General features: G+C 45.3%; 1 protein-coding gene across 1 annotated transcript in view; it reads right to left on the bottom strand.

Moving 5' to 3' along the window:
* LOC140212165 (SH2 domain-containing adapter protein F-like) overlaps positions 1–22,210 on the bottom strand; it is a 263,486-nt gene that overhangs the window by 88,531 nt on the left and 152,745 nt on the right. Inside the window, 1 exon segment of the mRNA XM_072282800.1 lies at positions 6,566–6,724. Coding sequence (XP_072138901.1) covers positions 6,566–6,724 — 159 coding nt within the window.

Raw genomic sequence — 22,210 nt, 5'->3', positions numbered from 1 at the left:
CAACGGTGGAACAAGCCAGTGGGGATGAATGGCTTTCTGATCGTCTACTCATGTACATGTCAGCACTGCGGAGGGTAGTAGTCCTCCCTCGCACTGAACTAGATGTCCACCATACCCCAGAATCACAATCAGGTGCATTATCACTGGCATGTGTCGTGAAATTTGTTAACTTAATGGCAGCGGTACAATGATAATATAGAAAGAAAAAAAATAAGTAAATCAATTACAGTAAGTATATAAATGTATATTAAATAGTTAGATTAAAAATAGTGCAAAACAGAAATAATATATATTTTTAAAAAGTGAAGTAGTGTTCATCGGTTTAATGTCCATTTAGGAATCGGATGGCAGAGGGGAAGAAGCTGTTCCTGAATCACTGAGTGTGTGCCTTCAGGCTTCTGTATCTCCTTCCTGACGGTAACAATGAGAAGAGGGCACGGCCTGGGTGAAGGGGGACCCCAGCCACATGATGTTCCTATTGATCGACGACAGTATCCAGTGCCTACTTCCCCCCCATGCCATTCTCTGCCACTGGACTCCAGAACAACCGGGCCAAGTCCAGACAACTCAACACTGTTGTCCCGCCCTCCTTCTGCCTGATGGAAGGGCAGGCACTACCCTACTGGGCCACTGATTTGTCCCTTTGTTTGAAAGAGCTATTCAGCCATGAGGACAGTTACACCAAAAGAAACTAAGATTTGAAATTCCCGAGTACCATTCACCAGCTCAAAATGTACCAAAACATATCACAGCAAAGAGGAATTTCCAGAAGCACAGCAAGTTCCCACACACTATTAACAAACTGATAATCTTTTCTCTTTGGTCAGGGGATGGATACCAACTAGCTGAAGTTCTTTGCCTAGCTTGGACAGAGTGCCATAGGACCCTTTGTTGCACAACCATACACACCAGTTTCTGATTCAATGCCTCACCCCGAAAGATGCTCCACCCACCTACCTGGTCTCACCTATCACCTGCTAGCTTGTACTCCTTCCCCTCCCCACACCTTCTTATTCTGGCTTCTTCCCTCTTCCTTTCCAGTCCTGATGAAGGGCGTTGGCCTAAACTGTGGACTAGATGCTGCCTGACTTGCTGAGATCTCCTCCAGTGTTTTGTGGGTTTGTGACTTCTGAGAGTGATACCCTTTCTCAGTACTGCACTGGAGTATCACTGATCACTCTGTAAATTAGATGGAGATGTTTACTATTTATCTAACAGTGTATTCTAACCGGTCAGTTGCCATGATTTTGATCAGGGATCTTCTACTGAAAGATTATTGTGAATCATGAAATATAAAGATCAAGTTTCAAAGCTCCCTCATCTAACTTACTGGAAAATTGGCCTAGATTATGGTCCAGAGATGTCAGGCATCAGTTTTTTACGCAGAGAGTGATGAGTGCGCGGAATGGGCTGCCGGCGACACTGGTGGAGGAGGATACGATAGGGATTTCTGAGAGACTCCTGGATAGGTTCATGGAGCTCAGAAAAATAGAGGGTTATGGGTAACCCTAGATCATTTCTAAGGTAGGGACATGTTCAGCACAGCTTTGTGGGCCAAAGGGCCTGTGTTGTGCTGTAGGTTTTCTATGTTTCCATTATCCCAGGTCAGAATCTTACTTGGCAAAGTATCCGCATTATATCCCACTAGTGGTGTTGAAATTGGGGCGACACGGTTAGCGCAATTGCCTTAAAGTTCCAACGATTACCCTTCAGGGTCCAATTTCTGCCACTGTCTGGAAGAAGTTTGTACGTTCTCCCTATGACCATGTGGATTTTCTCTGAGTGCTCTGGCCTCCTCCCACATTCCAAAGACATGCAGACTAGGGTTGGTAAGGTGTGGGCGCCAGAAGTATGGCGACACTTGCGGGCTGCCCCTAGCACATCCTCACTGACTTGATTTGATGCAAATGTTGCATTTCACTGTATGTTTGGATGTTTTGATGTACATGTAACAAATAAAGTTAATATTTATTTTTAAATGTTTCCATGGTCTGTTATTTGCACCTCTTCAATGGACAGCTCCACTTTTCCAAAAAATTAAAGGCCTTCTATAGCAGGTGGTGGAACTAGAAAGATTATTGGAAAGATTATACTTTGGGTGGAAGGTAACAAGAAATGAATGAAGAGTCATGCATAAGGGAGAGGAGGAACAAAAAGTAATGCCTAAGTTCTCTAGTGGCAGTAGTTTGCTAAAGAAAAAAAAGTATTTTTGAACTGAAGCTGTCTATTTGTTCATCAAATGTTGACAGACATTAAACTCAACCAGTCAGGTTCTCCCCTTATTATCACTGCTGCCTCTTAGTTGACTGTATCCCTCAAACCCGATACATTCTCTATCTCACCAACTATCCATGCGCTCACCATTTCCCTCAACCACTCCGACACATCATATCCCCAAGTCAATTATGCACCATATTACAGGCTGCACCAACCCACTTCCCAATATCCCTCAAACTCCATCTCTCTCCAATGGTACATCTAATTTTCTTCTGATTCCACAGCACTTGTCACTTTATAAGCAGGAGGGTATGTGTGACGAGTACTTGGTACTATAATACTTCTTTTTGGGTACCTTTCACCTTTGCAAAGGAAGGTAGGTGGGCGGCAGTCACTGGGAAGGGGGAGGGCATCCCAACAAGTTCAGGAAGCAGAGTGCGGCCAGAATGTACAATCCAGGCAACTCTTGCTTTAAAACTCTTGTTGAACCACACGGAGTACTGTGTCCTTTTCTGGTCTCTTCATTATAGGAAGGATATGAAAGTTTTAGAGAGGGTGCCGAGGAGATTCACCAAGATGCGCCTGGATTAGAGAACATGTTTTATGAGGATAGGTTGAGCGAGCGAGGGCTTTTCTCTTTGGAGCGAAGGAGGATGAGAAGTGACCTCTTATACAGGTGCATCAGATGATAAAAGGACAGACAGCACCCTTTTCCCAGGGCAGCAATGGCTAAAATGAGATGACATACTGTTAAGGTGATTGGAAGAAAATATGGGGGAATGTCAGAGGTCTTTTTACTCGGAAAATGGTGGGTGCATGAAACACACTACTGGATGTGGTGGTAGAGCCTGATACATTAACAATATTTAAATAGACGCATGGGTGAAAGAAAAATGGAGGCTATGTGGGATAGAAGGATTAGGTAGGTTAAAAAGTTGGCATCACATTGAGGGCTGAAGACCCTACACTTTGCTATATTGGTCTATGCTCCAGTCATAAATGAAATATCCATCCAGGCCATGCTATCTTCTCGTCACTACTGTCGGGCAGGATGTAGGGCAGCCTTAGGCCCCGCATCGCCATTTTCAGGAACAGTTGTTATCTCTAAAGCCATCAGGATTTGTTACTAATGTGGATAATTTCACTCACCACAACACCGAACTGACTCCATAAGCCATGGACTTATGGAGGACTTAAGGATTTACATCTCATGTTCTCAGTATTATTTATTTACCTTATTAATTATGTCATATTGTATGCAGTTTTGGTCACCTGACTACAGGAAAGATGTAAATAAGGTTGAAAGAGTACTGAGAAAATCTACAAGGATGCTGACAGGACTGGAGGACCTGAGTTAAACAGAAAGATTGAATAAGTCTGAACTTTATTCCTTAGAACGTACAAGATTGAGAGGAGATTTGATAGAGGTATACAAAATTATGAGGGGTATAGTTGATAGGGTAAATGCAAGCAGATTTTTTCCACTGAGGTTGGGTGAGACTACAACTAGAGGTCATGGGTTAAGGGTGAAAGGTGAAAAGTTTAAGGGGAGCATGAGGTGAAACTTCACTCAGATGGTCGTGAGTGTCTGGAATGAGCTGTCAACGGAAGTGGAGCATGCCAGCTTGATTTCAATGTTGAAGAGAAGTTTGGATAGAGTCCTGGATGGTAGGGGTAGGGAGGGTTATGGTCCCAGTGCAGGTTGATGGGAGTAGACGTTCTAAGTGGCTCGGCACTAGATGGTTTGAGAAGCCTGTTTCAGTGTTGTACTTTTCTATGACTCTAAATTTATTATTGGCAAGATTTACCCTCTTTTGCACACTGGATGTTGGCAGTCTTTGTTTTGTATAGTTTTTCATAATCTCTATTGTATTTCTTTATTTTCCTGCGAATGCCTGCAAGAAAATGAATCTCCAGTTTGTATATGGTGATTATATACATACTTTGATAATAAATTTTACTTTGAACTTTGAATACCCACAGTGCTGCTGCTGTGGTCAAACAGTCCATGGCGCCTCAAATAGAATCAGGCACCCTGCCATACACCAGGATGTGGGTTTTACATAGCATCTGGAAGAGATTGCAGGGATTAGAGAAGTATTGGCAGAGGTCACAGCCTTTAGATCTGGCAGAACAGCTGGCACTGCTGCAGTGCAGCAAGAGGCAAAACCTGGAGCAGTGAAGACGCTCTCCAAAGGTGCCACATAAGTTAAGAAGTTAAGGAAGGCTTTCCTTACGCTACAACTAACTAACTTTCTTACTGTCTCTCTCTAGAGATACAATGTGAAGCAAGCCCTTCCAGCCCAATGAGCCGTGACATTCAGCAACCCACCGATTGAACACTGGCCTAATCACAGGACAATTTACAATGACCAGTACATCTTTGGAACGTGGAGTGAAACTGGAGCACATGGAGGAAACCCATGTGCTCACAGGGGGAACATATCAACTGCTTACAGACATTGCCAGAATTGAACTCCCAACTCAGGAATGCCCTGAGCTGTAACTGCGTCACACTAACTACTACAATACCGTGACGCTTTAAATCTTAAAAATCCTGGAAATCTGAAATAAAAACAATTGGCAGGTCAGGGAGCCTTACTGCCTGGGTATTTCCTTGCTTTAGGGTCTAACTGTGTGCGTTATGTTTCTGTGTGTTTCTGGAATCGTTGCAGCCACAGAGATTTCATCCAAAGACTAGCACCTAGGCCAATCAATTGGACAAACCATTCCACATCTCCATTACCTTGGGCATGGGCAAGTCTTGTCATATTCCTCATTCTGATGGGGCTTTCAACTCTTGGTCACGGCTTGCATTGAATCCATACCAGCTCTCACTGGAAGGTGCAAGACCAGTGGTTACACACCACTGACAACTCACAATGTGGTTTCCAAGTGTTGATTTACCTCTCTTGTGGTAGACACACAGAAAGCTGGGCATGGGAACAGCCAGTGAGAGGCCATTCTACTGCAGGCTTGAGGAATGCACTACCAGGGCAGGTGGGCGAGGCTGATACATTACGGACATTTAAGAGACAGTTAGATAGGCACATGGATGAGAGAAAACTGGAGGGCTGGGTGGGAGTGGAACGAATAGGTTGACTCTTAGTGTAGGTTAAAGGCCTGGTACAACATTCTGGGCTGAAGGGCCTATACTGGGATATACTATTCGATGATCTATGTGCATTTGGCCCACTGTGCTTATACTGACCAGTCCAGTTAATCTCATTGTCCTAGTCACTACTTGGACTTTGTTTTCAATATCAACTCAAGTTCTTTTAGAAATTTTGATTTAATCTACTTCCTCCTTCCTTTATAGATTTGGAATGGAACAACTTCCCATCTTCTCCCTTGCTCTTCCCCACCCCTCAACTTATCAATCTTTTACCCAGATAACAGTCAATAGCTTCTCATAACTGGCCAACTTGACACCGGGAACACTTTCCTGCTGTTCACCTAAAGCTCTCAGAGTCGTAAACATTTCAACTGGTCTCAGTCAAGAGTTGGACAGCGTGTCAGGCCGAAACATGCTTTCACAGGGATCCGCAACCTGGATACACTGACCTCTTGGTTAATGGTATTGGTCCATGGCGTAAAAAAGGTTGGGAACACCTGCTTTCGAGAGTGCGAGGAGTGGAGAGGGAAGGGGGGCAGAGAATGAAGGAGTGGGGAGTCAGAGGTAGGGAGGAGGGGAGGGTGAGGAAAGAGAGGAGGGAAGGAAGGGGAGGAGAGGAGGAGAAGGGGAGGAGAGGAGGGAAGGGGAAGAGAGAGAAGGGGGAAGGAATAAGAGAGTCGAGGAAGGTGAGGAGAGTGAAGAGGCAGAGAGGAGGGGAATGTGGAGGAATGGGAGGAACAGGGAAGAAGAAAGGATGGGGAGGGTAAGTGGATGGAGAAGGATAACAGTGGAGGAGGAGGAAATGGCAAAGAGCAAAGGAGGAAAAAGAGTGAAGGGAGAGGAGGAGACGGAGCAAAGGTGGAGAGCGAGGTGAGGGAGGGAGGAGAGGAGAGCAGGGGAGAGAAAGGGAGAAGGAGAGATATGGGGTGGAGGGGAAGAAAGGGGGTAGGAGAGGGAGGGAGGAGGAAGGGTGAGTTGGATAAAGTAGAGGAGTATAGGGTGGGAAGGGAAGGAGGGAGTGAACTCTCCCTCTGTCAGTTGGAGAACAAGGACTGAGGAGTGGGGGTACATGTCCCAACATTGGGGTGGGTGGATCATCCCAGGAGGAGTAGCAAAACCCACCGTCAGCCGAGAGACTCCTCCCTCTCCAACTCACATGGGTGAAGCAGAGGTGGACTCTTCAGTTAAAACAGTTACACTTTAGCCCGTAACAGATTGAATTGTTGGACCCACCACTGGTGTCTTCGAGCGTGGGCTGCGTCTGTGGCAGCGGGTGCTGATGCACGAGGTGGCAGTGAGAAGGCAGAATGTCCCCTTCGTGGTCCGGCAAGGCTCTGTCCAGTTGTCCCACTGGTGGGGGCCAAGGCAGCTCTTTAATTACCTTAATCTCCACTGCAGAGGTGGCGATGGAGGGAGGGAGAGAGATAGGAGAGGAGAAAAAGAATAGAAGGGGAGAAAAAGACAGATAAGAACAGTTAGGCAGGAAGGCTGAGAAAATGTTGCAGAACTAAGAAGGAAAAATAAATCATTTGGTCCAAATAGAAAAGGGGTAAGAAAACAGCAACAGTATCTTCCCCCATGGCCCAGCTAGTTCCGTGCTTGTAAACAGCGCTACAGAAAGGCATTTTAAATATACACTCAGAGGCCACTTTATTTGGTACACCAGTACACCTGCTCGTCACCGTACATATCTAATCAGCCAATCAGGTGACAGCAACTCAACGCATAGCAGCATGCAGACATGGTCAAAAGGTTCAGTCATTGTTCAGACCAAATATCCGAATGGGGAAGGAATGTGATTTAAGTGATCCTGATAGTTGGTGTCAGTAGGGGTGGTTTGAGTATCTCAGAACCTGCTGATCTCCTGGGATTTTCACACACAACGGTCTCAAGAGTTTACAGAGAATGGTGCAGGAGGCAAAAAATATACAGGGGGCAGCAGCTCTGTGGGTGAAAACCCTTTGTAAACGTCAGAGGTCAGAGGGGAATGGCCAGACTGGTTCAAACTGAGAGGAAGGTAACAGTAACTCAAATAATCACACATTACAACAGTGGTGCGGAGAAGAACATTCCTGAACACACGGCTTGTCGAACCTTGAAGTGGTCGGGCTACAGCAACGGAAAGCCACAAACATACACTCAGCGGCCACTTTACTGGGTACAGGTGGCATTGATAGCTGTGCCACTTCCTCACGGCGCCAGAGACCTGGGTACAGGTGGCATTGATAGCTGTGCCACTTCCTCACGGCGCCAGAGACCTGAATTCAAATCTGCTGTCTGTCAGGACACACCACGTGCCAAAGGTTACGGGGAGAAGGCAGGAGAATGGGGTTGAGAAGTCATGCCAGAACGGCAGAGCAGACTCAATGGGCTGAGTGGTCTGGTTCTGCACCGATGTCATAGGTGGTTTAGTTTTATGCAGACGTGATGTTTTCTTTACCGACTTGCCTGTGATGCTGCTGCAAGCAAGGTTTGCAAATAAGAAAAGTTGAACTGATTCACTTTGGAAAGTTTGGAATTTGAAGGCAGAATACCAGGCTAATGGCAGGATTCTTAGCAGTGTGGAGGAACAGAAATGAGTCATTGCACATATTTAAAGCATAGTTTGACGGGTTCTTGATTAGTAAGGGTGTCAACAGTCATGGGGAAGAGGCAGGAGAATGGGCTTGAGAGCCGTGATCAAATTGCAAAGCGGACTGAATGGGCTGAATGGCCTGATTCTGCTCCTATACCTTATGCAGTCTCGGGTCCACACATATAGGTCCCTCAAAGTTGACATGCAGGTCGATAGGGCGGTTAAGAAGGTGTGTGGTGTGTTGGCCTTCATTAGTTCCAGAGCTGCAAGGTAATATTGCAGCTCTCTAAAACCCCAGTTAGACCACACTTGGGATATTGTGTTCAGTGCTGTCTGGACCTGGCAGCCTTTAGAGAGGTGGCAGAGGAGATCTACCAGCACGCTGCCTGGATTAAAAATCATGTCTTATGAGGATAGGGTGAACTTTTCTCTTTGGAGTGAAGGAGGTTGAGAGGTGACTTGATCGAGGTGTACAAGATGATAAGAGACATAGATAGGGTGGATAGCAAGAGAACGTTTTCCCAGGACAGAAATGGTTAATAGAACAGAGCACAATTTTAAGGTAATTTTAGGAAAGTATCGGGGTAGGTTTTTTACACAGAGTAGTGGGTGTGTGAAATGCCCTGCCAAGAATGGTGGTAGAGGCATTTATATTATGGACATTTAAGAACCTCTTGGATGGATACATGGATGACGGAAAAATGGAGGGCTATGTGGGAGGGAAGGGTTAGATTGATCTTGGAGTAGGTTCAAAGGTTGGCACAACATTGTGGGCTGAAGGACCTGTACTGTGGTGTGCTGTGATATTCTAAGTTTTATATCCTATGTTCTTTGTAGCTGTAACTCACCATGTTTCTGCACACAACAATAAAACTGGCTAACTTATCGGAAGCAGGTTTATCATAACTGAATTACATAGCATGAAAATAACGAGTGCAAAAGAATGGAGTCCCCCCAGTACATCAGAACACTGCAGGGATCCAGAAGACCAAAGCTCTGAATGCAGTACAGCATCCTTTCTGATCTATATTGTCCCTGCCCTGGGGGTGTTTGATGGGACAACATAGGGGGGAACTGCCCTGTCCAGCCTGTACACTCCCTGCCTTTTTTTCAACGATTAGTTTATTACAAATTTACTTCTACAGTACCACAACAAACACAGAAACAATAACAGTGACTAACACAAACTAAACTAAATTAAAATGTTCTCATCCCTGTCCAGGATGGCATTTATCTCCTGTGGTCCCAACAGTTCTGGAACACCTCCATAGTCATAGTCATAGTCATACTTCATTGATCCCGAGGGAAACTGATTTTCGTTACAGTTGCCCCAACCAAGAATAGAGTATAAATATAGCAATATAAAACCATAAATAATTAAATAGTAATATGTAAATTATGCCAGGAAATAAGTCCAGGACCAGCCTATTGGTTCAGGGTGTCTGACCCTCCAAGGGAGGAGTTGTAAAGTTTGATGGCCACAGGCAGGAATGACTTCCTATGATGCTCTGTGTTGCATCTCGGTGGAATGAGTCTCTGGCTGAATGTATTCCTGTGCCCAACCAGTACATTATGTAGTGGATGGGAGACATTGGCCAAGATGGCATGCAACTTAGACAGCATCCTCTTTTCAGACACCACCATCAGAGAGTCCAGTTCCATCCCCACAACATCACTGGCCTTACGAATGAGTTTGTTGATTCTGTTGGCGTCTGCTACCCTCAGCCTGCTGCTCCAGCACACAACAGCAAACATGATAGCACTGGCCACCACCAGGGCATCCAATGGACACCACATGTTCCCTCCCCAAGGTTACTTGAACAGACATATCCCTGGAACATTGCCTGGGCAGCTAGCCGGGGCACTGCCTGCCTCCAGAATTCACAGATAGCCGTTTTTGTCAGCTCCAGCAGCAAGTTTACCAGGACATCCTCATCCCTCTTTGTCCCCAGTGATTGTATTGGGGTTGCTGACCATGAAGCTTAAATGAAGTCCTTAAGCCCTATCCAATAGAGTTAGCCAATGATGCCTTCGCTGAAGGAAAGTTGTGCTGTAACTGCCTGACCTTTAAAGACAAGTTCACTCCTTGTTTACTCCCCATGGTGAGTTTAGCTGCCTATACAATACCCACGATTCGAGTGGTGGGTCCCACCTCCCAAGGAGGGAATACTTCAAGTAGTTTAAACGCAGTTCATTCATTTTCAGTGATACTCGTTTAAATTCAAACAACATTCTTAAAACACATTTAAAACTCACAGAGGATTTCTATCTTATAAAAGATTCCCAAATTTCAAATTGTTTCTAAAACACAAAGGATTTCCAAAACGCAGATACAACTCCTATAAGCTAAAAGGACACTCCCACGAGTCGCAGATGAACCAGTCATTCGTCGCAGAAATCAAAGGTGGAGGAATGGATTCTAGCTCACCCCATGTTTCTATCATTTTTCTTGATAATCTTGGACCATTCCAAGAAAGCCTGGACTGTTCTCTACAGTTATAGATTCTCTGCCACTTGGATGACTTCACACACATGATATTTTTTCAGATAAGCTTTTAACACAAGTGGTCTAAAAGCCTCTGGAGACAAGAATTCCTAGGTACCCACAATTAATGCTGTGAAGAGGGCTCTTTTGAATACTTCCAACTATTCACATATCAGCTATTTGATATGCTAAATGATATTATCAATGTGGCTTGCAAGCTCCTTTCAACTAAGTAACTTATCAAAATTAACATACCCCATTGTCTTATACAGTACTGCACCTCTTCAGCAGTAAGCAAAAGTGCTATGTTGGCAAAGCGGTCTTTTTTTTTGTAATTTATTTTTTATTGAAGTTCATCATCAAACAAACATTTCCATAAGATGTATTTCAGATACTGTACATATACATCATATAGTCATATTTGCCACAAATCTAAAACGGTCTTTTTAATAAAACAAAAAATATCACACTGATGCCACGGCACTGTAGACACACAGGACAGCACCAAGAGGGCTGGAAGAGGTCGTGTAGCGTAGGTACCAGGAGTGTGTAAGGGTACTGCCCCGATAGATATGTGAATCAGGGCAGCACCCTTACGCACTCCAGGTACATATGTTACATGGCCTCTTCCAGCCCTCTGGGTGCTGTCCTGGATGCCTACAGTGCCATGGCATCAGTATGATATTCCCTATAGGAGATGGCATTTATTTACAAATACATTTATTGCAAATTACAATGCTACAATAAACACATAGCGGTGGTTGTTTTTTCACCTGGGAACAAGGGAGGGGGGTTCTCAGTGGAGGTCTTTTTATGAGGATTACCCCCCCCCCCCATACATTAGGGACCTAGGGAGGACATCCTTGGAACTCTTCTGATGATTCCTCCGGCCCCAGGTTGAAAAAATGACTGCCATGGTGTGTTTCTTATAGAATTGTAGAAATGTAATTTTTACAAAATAATTGTCGACATTAACAGCAACTAAACAAGCTAAGTTAAAATGTTCACATCCGCATGCAGGGCGACATTTATCCCCTGAGGTGACCAGCAGTCCTGGACACTGTGTGTTCCCTCCCCATGGTTACCGGGGCACCGATATATCCCCAGAACATCGTCAGGCAGTTCACCCAAACGCAACCCCTGCCTTGAAAGTGTGACAGGACAGTGCAGATGAAGCTTAACCTTGCATAATTGTGTCCCAGGTCAGTAGAGAGGCAGCTTTATTTAATCTGTCCCAGCCCTGGTAAAGTTTGAAGAGAAAGTGTAAGCTGTTCGTAACTCTGCATGTAAGCTGTATTGACTCAATTAAGTGTAGCATTGGACTTTGCAGAGGGAATTTTACTCTGCATCTGATAGTCTCCATCCTAGGAGAGGTTGCCCATTACATGGAGTCCTGGAATATGAGTCATATTTCACTTTCTCATCCAATCATCACAGGATTCTACACAAACAGCCAGTGGTGAATTTTAAACACAAACGATTCAGCAGATGCTGGACATCCAGAGTCACACACAAAATGCTGGAGGAATTCAGCAGGTTAGACAGCATCTAAGGAGAGGAATAAACAGTTGATGTTTTGGGCCAAGACCCTTCATCAGGAATAGAAATGAAGGGGGAAGGAGCCAGAATAAGAAGGTGGGGGAGAGGAAGGAGTACAAGCTAAAAGGTGATAGGTAAAGCCAGGTGGGTGGGGGAGGGGGTTTGAAGTAAGAAGCTGGATGGGGATTGGCTGAAGAAGAAGGAATCTGATAGGAGAGGAGAGTGGATCATAGGAGAGAGGGGAGGAGGGGCATTAGAGGAAGGCACCCTCTCATCTCCTCACCTGCCTATTATCTCCCTCTGGTGCCCCTCCTTATTATTCTGCCTTCTTCCCCCTTCCTTTCCAGTTCCTCCAGCACTTTGTGCGTGTTACTTTGGTGAATTCGACCTGCGTTAATTTGATTGGAATTCTTCATTCCTGCAGAGCACAAGGTTGGCGTGAACTTTTTAATGCTTTAATTCCTTTCACAGCATGCAGCATCAGGCAGATTCTGGTGACGAGGAGGCATGTAGGAATGAGATAAATCGGCTGATTAAGTGGTGCTGCAGCAACAAGCTTGCACACTATGTCAGTAAGACCAAGGAACTGACTGTGGACTTCAGGAAGGGAAACTCCAAAGAACACACACCAATCCTCATTGAGGGATCAGCTGGGAAAAGGTGAGCATCAAGCTCCAGGGCATCAGCACCTCAGACGATCTATCCTGGGCCCAGTACACTGATGCAATTGTGAAGAAGGCATGTCAGAGTATGATGAGATTTAGTATGTCACCAAAGACCCCAGCAAATTTGTACAAATTTACTGTGGAGAGCATCCTGACTGGATTCATCACCATCTGGTATGGACAGGCCACTGCACAAGATCGAAACGAGTCAGAAGATTCAGCCAGCCCGTCAGAGGCACATATGATAAATCAGCATCTAGGAGGGAGAATGAAAGCCTGGCTGAGTGGTGCCATAACAAAAACCGCTTACTCAACGTCAACAAGACCAAATTCTGCTTATTGACTTTAGGAGAAGGAAACATATTGGTTAACATATGAGGAAGGTTTGTCCGCTCTTGGACTGTACTCCTTGGAGTTTAGAAGAATGAGGGGAGACCTCATAGAAACATTTCGAATATTGAAAGGCATGGATAGAGTGGATGTGGCAAAGTTGTTTCCCATGATGGGGGAGTCTAGTACGAGGGGGCATGATTTAAGGATTGAAGGGTGCCCATTCAGAACAGAAATGTGAAGAAATTTTTTTAGTCAGAGGGTGGTGAATCTATGGAATTTGTTGCCACGGGCAGCAGTGGAGGCCAAGTCATTGGGTGTATTTAAGGCAGAGATTGATAGGTATCTGAGTAGCCAGGGCATCAAAGGTTATGGTGAGAAGGCAGGGGAGTGGGACTAAGTAGGAGAATGAATGGATCAGCTCATGATAAAATGGCGGAGCAGACTCAATGGGCCGAATGGCCAACTTCTGCTCCTTTGTCTTATGGTCTTATGAAACCAGAGGTCCACGAGCCGGTCCTCAGTGGGGGAATCAGAGGTGGAGAGGATCAGCAGCTTTAAATTTCTTGGTGTTATCACTTTGGAGGACCTGCCCTGGGCCAGGCACGTAAAAGCACGCCAGCACCTCTACTTCCTTCGGAGTCTGCAGAGGTTCAGCGTGGCACCTAACACTTCAACAAACTTCTATAGTGGAGAGTACGTTGACTGGCTGCATCACTGCCTTGTATGAAAAAAACAATGCCCTTAAACAGAAAACCCAGCAAAAAATAGTGGGTACAGCCCAGTACTTCATGGATACAGCTCTCACCGTCATTGAGAAACGGTGTTGCAGGAATGCAGCATCCCAAATCAGGGCGCCTCACCACCCAGGATGTGCTCTCTTCTTACTACTGCCATCAGGAAGACGGTACAGGTGCCTCAGGACTCTCACTACCAGGTTCAGAAACAGTCAGTACTCTTCTCTTGAACAAAAAGGGATAACTTCATTCAACTTCACTTGCCCGATCATTGAAATGTTCCCACAACCTACAGACCCATTTTCAAAGACTCTTCTTCTAACGTTCATGATATTTATTACTTACTTATTTATTATTATTATTTCTTTCTTTTTGAATTTGCACAGTCTGTTGCCCTTTGCACACGACTGGTTGGTGCGCTCGTTCGTTGATTATGCTATGGTTATTATTGTATAGATCTATTGAGTGTGCTCACTAGAAAATGAATCTCAAGGTTGTATATGGTGACATATATGTACTTAGATAATAAATTTACTTTGAACCCTCTCCACCATTGAGGACATCTTTAAAAAGTGATGCCTCAGGAAGGCAGCATCCCCACCATCCAGGACATGCCCTCTTCAATTACTACCATCAGGGAGCCTGAAGACCCACACTCAACGTATTAACAACAGCTTCTTCTCCTCCGCCATTAGATTTCTGAATGGACCAAGAACCCATGAACACCACCTCACTATATTGCTCCCTTTTCACCCTATTTTTAAAAAACTTTCTTATTGTAACATAGTAATTTCATATGTCATGCAATGTACTGCTGCCACAAAACAGCAAATTTCACAACATGGCTCCAAGGTTTACAAGCTGGTCATAAAGTGAGTCCATAGCTTGTGTACAGTGGTTGGTTCAGAGTTGAGGCGAGGTTCAGGAGCCTAATTGAAGGGTAATAATTAGATTAGATTATGAGGACACACAGTCCTCTTTTATTGTCATTTAGTAATGCATGCATTAAGAAATGATACAATGTTCCTCCAGAATGATATCACAGAAACACAAGACAAACCAAGACTAAAAAAACAGACAAAAACCACATAATTATAATATATAGTTACAACAGTGCAAAGCAATACCATAATTTGATAAAGAACAGACCATGGGCACGGTAAAAAAAAGTCTCAAAGTCTCTCAAAAGTCCCATCATCTCACACAGACGGTAGAAGAGAGAAACTCTCCCGGCCATGAACCTCCAGCGCCACAAACTTGCCGATGCAGCAACCTGGAAGCACCCGACCACAGCCAACTCTTGAGTCCGTCCGAAAACTTCGAGCCTCCGACCAGCCCTCCGACACCGAGCACCGAGCACCATCTCTGCCGAGTCCTTCGACCCTGGCCCCAGCAACGGGCAATAGACAAAGCCGAGGATTTGGGGCCTTCCCCTCCGGAGATTCTCGATCGCACAGCGGCAGCGAAGCGGGCATTTCAGAAGTTTCTCCAGATGTTCCTCCGTGCTTCTCACATCTGTCTCCATCAAATCAGGATTGTGCACGGCCCCTATTCAACAAATACGATATCATTTCGGAGCGGCCACACACGCTGCGTCACGCGGCCATCTTCTCCTCCCCTCCTTTGTTCCTGAACCTTGTGGCGTGGGACCTTAGGCTCCTGTATCTCTTTCCTAATGGCAGTAGCAAAAAGAGAGCATGTCCTGGATGGTGGGGGTCCTTGATGATAGATGCTGCTTTCCTGCAATGTGCTCATTATTGGGGAGGGCTTTCCCCGTGACAGACTGGGCTGTATCCGCCACCTTTTGTAGGCTTTTCCATTCTGCAAATGTTACATTCTGATTTATGTTCGTCTGCGTTGTATTGTTAGGGTGAGGGCTAAACCCCACAGCACAAAAGAGAGGCCATTCAGCTCTCTGCTCCCTGGCCAGCCTTTCACACTATTTTCCCCGGAGCCTCAAAAGCCCTTCATTTCCCAGTCTCTAACCAAATTCCTTTAGAAGTGAAATCTGCTTCCTTTGCACTTTCAGGGATAAATATCCCAGACACTTCCAATCCCTGAGTCCATCGTTGAAAAGTTATGGTTGGGATTATTTATTTATTCAGATACTGCATGGAATGCAACCCCTGCCTTAACCCTAGCCTAATCACGAGATAATTTACAACGATCAATTAACCTACCAATCTTTGGGCAGTGGGAGGAGACTGGAACACCCAGAGGAGACCCAGGTGGTCATGGAGAGAACATGCAAGCTTCTTACAGACAGCAGTGGTAACTGAACCCAGTTCGCTGGTACTGTAAAACGTTGTGCTAACCACCAGCTATCACATAATGCAGAACTGCCTCTGGTATAGGAAGGATGGGAAAGGGGGGAGAAACATACAGTAATTCCATGACATCCAGATAATTGGAACTCTGATAAGAAAACAACTCAGTTATCTGATCTATAAACAGACCATAATTCTGAGCACACAATCAATAACAATCCAATTTCTCCTCCCTGTAGAATCCACAGTTGCTCCTAATTGGCAGTTGATCAATCGATGTGAATTTAGCTCTGCAGAACAGTGACCCCTGGGTCAAAGGGCAGAAGGGGGTTCGAGGAACATCACAAGCTTGCCGAGCAACACCAACAATATTTTATATGTCGGACTCCGATAGTAAGACCATAAGATATAGGAACAGAATTAGGCCATTTGGTCCATCGAGTCCTTCATCATGACTGATCCATTTCCCTTTCAGTCACAATCTCTTGCCTCTTCCCTGTATCCCTTCATGCCCTGACTAATCAAGAATCTATCAACTTCTGCCTTAAATACACATCATGAAGACCTTAGAGAGGCTGTTCCTGGCTCATGTCTGACCCCTGGTCAGATCAGCCCTCAATCCCCTGCAGTTCGCCTACCAGGAGCACATTAGAGTCAACAATGTTGTCCCATCTACCTGTTGAACAGATCCTTCTCCCATTTGGATAAGCAGGGCAGTACTGTGAGGATCATGTTTTTTGATTTCTCAAGTGCCTTCAATACCACACAGCCCTTATCGCTGGGGGAAAAGCTTTGTTCCATGCAGATTGGCATTTCCAACGTGTCCTGGATGACGGACTACCTGACTGACAGACCACAGCTTGTGTGGCTTCAGAGCTATGTGTCAGACATGGTTATAAGCAGCACTGGGGCCCCACAGGGGACTGTATTGGCTCCCTTCCTGCTTACCCCATATACCTCAGACTTCAGGTACAGCACTAAGTCATGTCATCTGCAGAAACGCTCTGATGACTCAGCAATAGTTGGGTGTATAAAGGGAGGATGGGAGGATGAATACAGGGCCGTGATGGAGGACGTTGTCAAATGGTGCAAGCTGAATCATCTGCAGCTCAACATCAGTACAACAAAGAAGATGGTGATGGACTTTCGGAAGACCAAGCCTGCACTGCTCCCTGTTACTGTTGATGGTGAGGATGTGGATGTGGTTAGGACCTACAAGTACCCAGGGGTGCACCTGGATGACAGACTTGAGTGGAGCTCCAACACAGAGACTGTGTACAAGAAGGGCCAGAGTTGCCTCTACTTCTTGAGGACACTGAGGTCCCTTGGAGTATGTAAGCCTCTCCTTCACATGTTCTACCAGTCTGTTGCTGCCAGTACAATCTTCTGTGCAGTGGTGTGCTGGGGCAATGGCATCAACACGGGTGATGCCAACAAGCTCAGTAAACTGATTAGAAAGGCTGGCTCTGTTATAGGAGTCAAACTGGACACACTGGAGGCTGGGGTAAAACAAAGGACCCTACAGAAAATCCTGGCAATTCTGGACAATGTTTCTCACCCTCTGCATGCCACCTTGGCTAAACAGAGGAGCACTTTTAGTACAAGACTAAGACAACTGCGGTCCTCCAAAGGGTGTTGTATGAGGTCATTCTTACTCCCAGCCATTAGACTCTATAATGAATCAACCTACAGCCGGGAAGTGATGACCCCCCTCCTGTTAGACTGTTTGTGATAACTTATTTTTTATACTTTCTTACTTCCCTTCTAATATTTGTGTATCTGTGCACTTGTAATGCTGCTATGACACTGTAATTTCCTTTAGGATCACTGAAGTATCTGTCTCTCATCTATCTAAAGACATGGCCTCCACGGCTGCCTGTGGCAACGAATTCCACAGGTTCACCACTTTCTGGCTAAAGAAATTCCTCCTCATTTCCATTCTAAAAGGACGCTCCCCTATTCTGAGGCTGTGTCCTCTGGTCGTACACTCCCTCACTGTGGGAAACATCCTCTCCACATCCACTCCTTTGAGGCCTTTCACCATTCGATAGGTTTCAATGAGGTCACCCATCATTCTTATGAATTCTAGTGAGTACAGGCCATCAAACGCTCTTCATATGACAAGTCATTCAAACCTGGACTCTTTTTCATGAACCTCCTCTAAACTCTCTCCAGTGTCAGCACATCCTTTCTAAGATAAGGAGCCTGAAACTGCTCTCAATACTCCAAATGAGGTCTCACCTGTGCTTTATAAAGACTCAACATTATATTCCACTTAAAATTCAATCCAATAATCTGCAATCTGATGGCTCGGAAGGTATGGCTATTGGTTTACTGTTCTCACATGTACCAAGTTAGAGTGAAAAGCTTGTCTAGCATACTGTTTATACAGATCATATCATTATACAGTGTATTGCAGTGGTCCCTGACCACCGCGCCGCAAAGCATGTGCTACCGGGTCGCGAGGAAATGATATTAGTCAATTGCACCTTTCCTCATTCCCTGTCACGCCTACTGTTGAATTTGAACGCACACGAGGTCATCAGTCGGTCGTTAACCTGCAACCACTCGATGAGTGAAAAACAAACGTCGCCTGAGAGTTTCTTTGGAAGAGGTGGTAGGGGACATAAAAGGCCTAACGATGATGATAACGCAAAGACAGCTGAGGCCGAGTCTGCAAAAAAAAAGAAAGCTTCCTTCAGCAGAAAATACGACGAGTCGTACATAAAATATGGCTTTATTGCAACCGGTGACTTGCATGCTCCAAGCCCCCTGTGTGTGATATGTGGAGACAAGCTGTCTAATGAGGCAATGAAGCCCTCAAGACTGCTTCGGAACCTTGAGTCCAAGCACCCTGCACTTAAAGACAAACCCGTTGAGTTTTTGAGCGGAGAAAACGTGAGCAAGCAGGACAGAAGCAAGGGCTGAGAGCCACCACCTCCACAAATGCTGCTGCTCTGGGAGCGTCGTACTTAGTGGCTAGCCATATTGCTAAGGCTAAGAAGCCTTTCACTGTTGGTGAAGAATTGATTCTGCCTGTTGCCAAGGGCATGTGTCGTGAACTGTTGGGAGAAGCTGCAGCTAACAAGATGGCACAGGTTTCTCTTTCAGCCAGCACAGTTTCAAGGAGAATCGATGACATAGCGGAGGACATCGAAGCACAGCTGTTGGAACAGCTTAACGAGTCTGGTTTCACTACCCGAGTCAAAGAGGTTGCTCTTGAATGCCAGTCTACACACTGTGTCACACACAGGGAAATACTGGCTAGCCGAAAAATGTCACCTGATCTTAACAGCGTATTGAGTGACGTTGTTGAAGTTATCAATCACATCAAAGCAAAAGCCCTTAACCCACATCTGTTTGAGCAGCTTTGCGAAGAAATGGATGCAGAGCACAAACGCTTCCCTTACACACTGAAGTCAGGTGGCTATCAAGGGGGAGAGCCCTGGCCAGGGTTTTTGAGTTAAGAGAGCAGCTACAGAGATTTCTTTCAAGAAAAAAGTCACCACTGGCAGCACACTTCAGTGACGAGGAGTGGATAGCAAAACTTGCTTATCTGTGTGACATCTTCAACCTGCTCAATGAACTCAATTTGTCACTTCGGGGGAGAATGACAACTGTCTTCAAGTTGGCAGATAAAGTGTCTGCTTTCAAAGCCACACTGGAACTGGGGGGACAGCGAGTGGACAGGGGCATATCTGACATGTTCCCAACATTAGCTAGGAATTTGGGAGAGACTGAGGCTCACAGCTGGTGCGTGAACATCTATCTTCGCTGTTGACAGAATTCGATCGTTACTTCCTAACTGCAAATGACCCAAGACGTGCAAAGGAATGGGTCCGTGACCCATTTGTGAATGTCCCCAGTGAATCATCTACGTCAGCGCGGGAAGAAGATCAACTCCTCGAGCCTGCAAATGACTGTGAGCTGAAAAGTATGTTTGATATAACATCTCTGCCGGCATTCTGGATCAAAGTCAAGGCTGAATATTCTGAGATAGCCACAAGGGCACTGAAAACGTTGCTTCCATTTACAACATCATATCTTTGTGAAGCGGAGCTTTCTGCAATGAATGCAATGAAAACTAAATTGCAGAATAGACTGGACATAAGGAGCCCCCTTAAGACTTATAATTGACTTATCACTATATTCATGCGAGGAAAATATGTGCTGTGTGTATAATATTAAATTCGTTAGATAAACCCTTAGAAACAAAATTGAGTGTATTAGTCACTGATAAGTTACTCATAGTTGACATATCACCTATATTCCGGTTGTGATTAACAGACCACCCCCGTCAGCCGGTCCGAAAGAATATTGTCAATATTAAACTGGTCCGCGGTGCTAGAAAGGTTGGGGACCCCTGGTGTACTGAATTAAAGAGAAATAAATTGTGTTTCTGGTATCAATGAACTCCAGAAAATCTGGTACTGGTGCTGTGGCGCGATGTGGATTGTCAGTTTTATTGCATTGGCCAGGTATCCCAAGTGCCTCACGTACAGAGGTAATGATTTACTGAATAACCTCGTCAAGGTGTAGATTTATATTCCGTCTGGGTAGCCTCCTACCTGTGGCACACACATCTATTTCTCGAACTTCCAGTAATTGCCCTGCCCTCTTCTTCACCATTCGCTGTCCTGTTTTCCTTTCTTACCCTATCTCCTTACCTATCCATCACCTCCCTCTGGTGCTCTTCCCCCTTCCCCTTCTTTCATGGTCTTCTGTCCTCTCCCATCAGATTCTCCCTTCTCCAGCCTTTTATCTCTTCCACTAATCAACCTCCCAGCTCTTTAGTTCACCTCCTCCCTCCCCCTCCCTCGGTTTCACCTACCACCTACCACCTTGTACTTCTTTCTGCCCTCCCCCCACCTACTTACTCTGACTCCCCCCCTTCCTTCCCAGTCCTGATGTAGGGTCTCAACCCAAAGCGTTGACTGTTTATTCTTTACCATAGATGCTGCCTGACCTGCTGAGTTCCTCCAGCATTTTGTGTGTGTTGCTTTGGATTTCCAGCATCTGCGGATTTCCTCATGTTTGTCACGGTGTAGGTTTGCTAAGGATCATTGAAGAAGTAGGAAGTGGATAAGAGGTTATCAGTGATGGTGTGATCGCAGTCAGAGCTTATCCAGAGGTCAGACTTGGAGGAGCACCAAAACCTGGTGGGGGGGGGGGTGCGGCTGTGGGACTGGAAGAGGTCCTCTGTCTTTCATGGAGAAAAACAGAAGAATGGACGACTCAGGAATGACGTGGGCTAATTATAAAGGAGAACGAAACAACTGGCCTCTCTTCACCAAAGCCCGAGTTTCCATGGGTAAAAGCAAAGGACTGTTTCCCCTCAGTGAGTTAAATACTCACTTCGGGGGTTGGCTGGAAATAACTATTCACACAGAGGCTGATTGGTGCAGAACTCTTAGCAAAGAAGCATCCATAAATTATTTTAAAGGATAGTAATGGACAGGAGCTTCTGCGTGCTGTGATGGAGAGAGAGTGACAAGGCACAGCCTGTAGGGTATAAAGGGGAATGAAAGAGATGGAAAGGAGAGATGAAATCAGGAGACAGATACTTTAAAAAAACACAATAAATTGCTTGGAACGGTAATCTTAGAATCAGCGCAAACTAGTTCATCTGTAGCATCACAAATCTGAACACACAAAGGGCACTGCATTTCAGAAATATTTCTTACCCAGAGATTTACAGGGTCAAATGAGGGCAGTGAGACTGATGGAAGGATTGTAATAAAAATCAGCACTATTCCAATGGCCCAAATGGCCTCATTTCTTGCGAGTATCCATCTTAAGTTCCTGAAAAGTTGACCCAGAGCAGGTTAATTGAAATTTAAGTCAGAAGGATGCCCAGAAGCAGGTATTTTTTAGAAAAAAATTTTTTTTAATCTTACAAAAGAAAGAGGCAAAGTGGTGCAGCTGGTAAGGTCACTGTCTCAAAGCTCCTGTGACTCAGGTTCAATCCCGACCTCACATGCTGTCAATGTGGAGTTTGCACGTTCTCCCTGTGACTACGTGGGCTTCCTTCGAATGTTCCGCTTTCCTGCCGCGTCCCAAAGACTTGCAGGTACGTGTAAGTTGCCCCTGCTGTGGGTGAGTGATGGAATCTGGGGGGAGTTGATGGGGATGTGGGGAAAATTTATAAAACATGGGTTAGCGTAGGATTACTGTAAAAATAAAGGTTTCTTAAGGTTGTTATAGCCAGGGGTGGTAGTGAGGACAAGCTCCCACTACCTATTAAATGCTCTCAAGGGCGTGCATCTCAAATAGCCTCTGA

The sequence above is a fragment of the Mobula birostris genome, chromosome 18 (genome assembly GCF_030028105.1).
Source record: "Mobula birostris isolate sMobBir1 chromosome 18, sMobBir1.hap1, whole genome shotgun sequence".
NCBI classification, from domain to species: Eukaryota; Metazoa; Chordata; class Chondrichthyes; order Myliobatiformes; family Myliobatidae; genus Mobula; species Mobula birostris.
The sequence above is the reverse complement of the archived record's forward strand: the minus strand, read 5'-3'. Positions and strand labels throughout refer to the sequence as shown.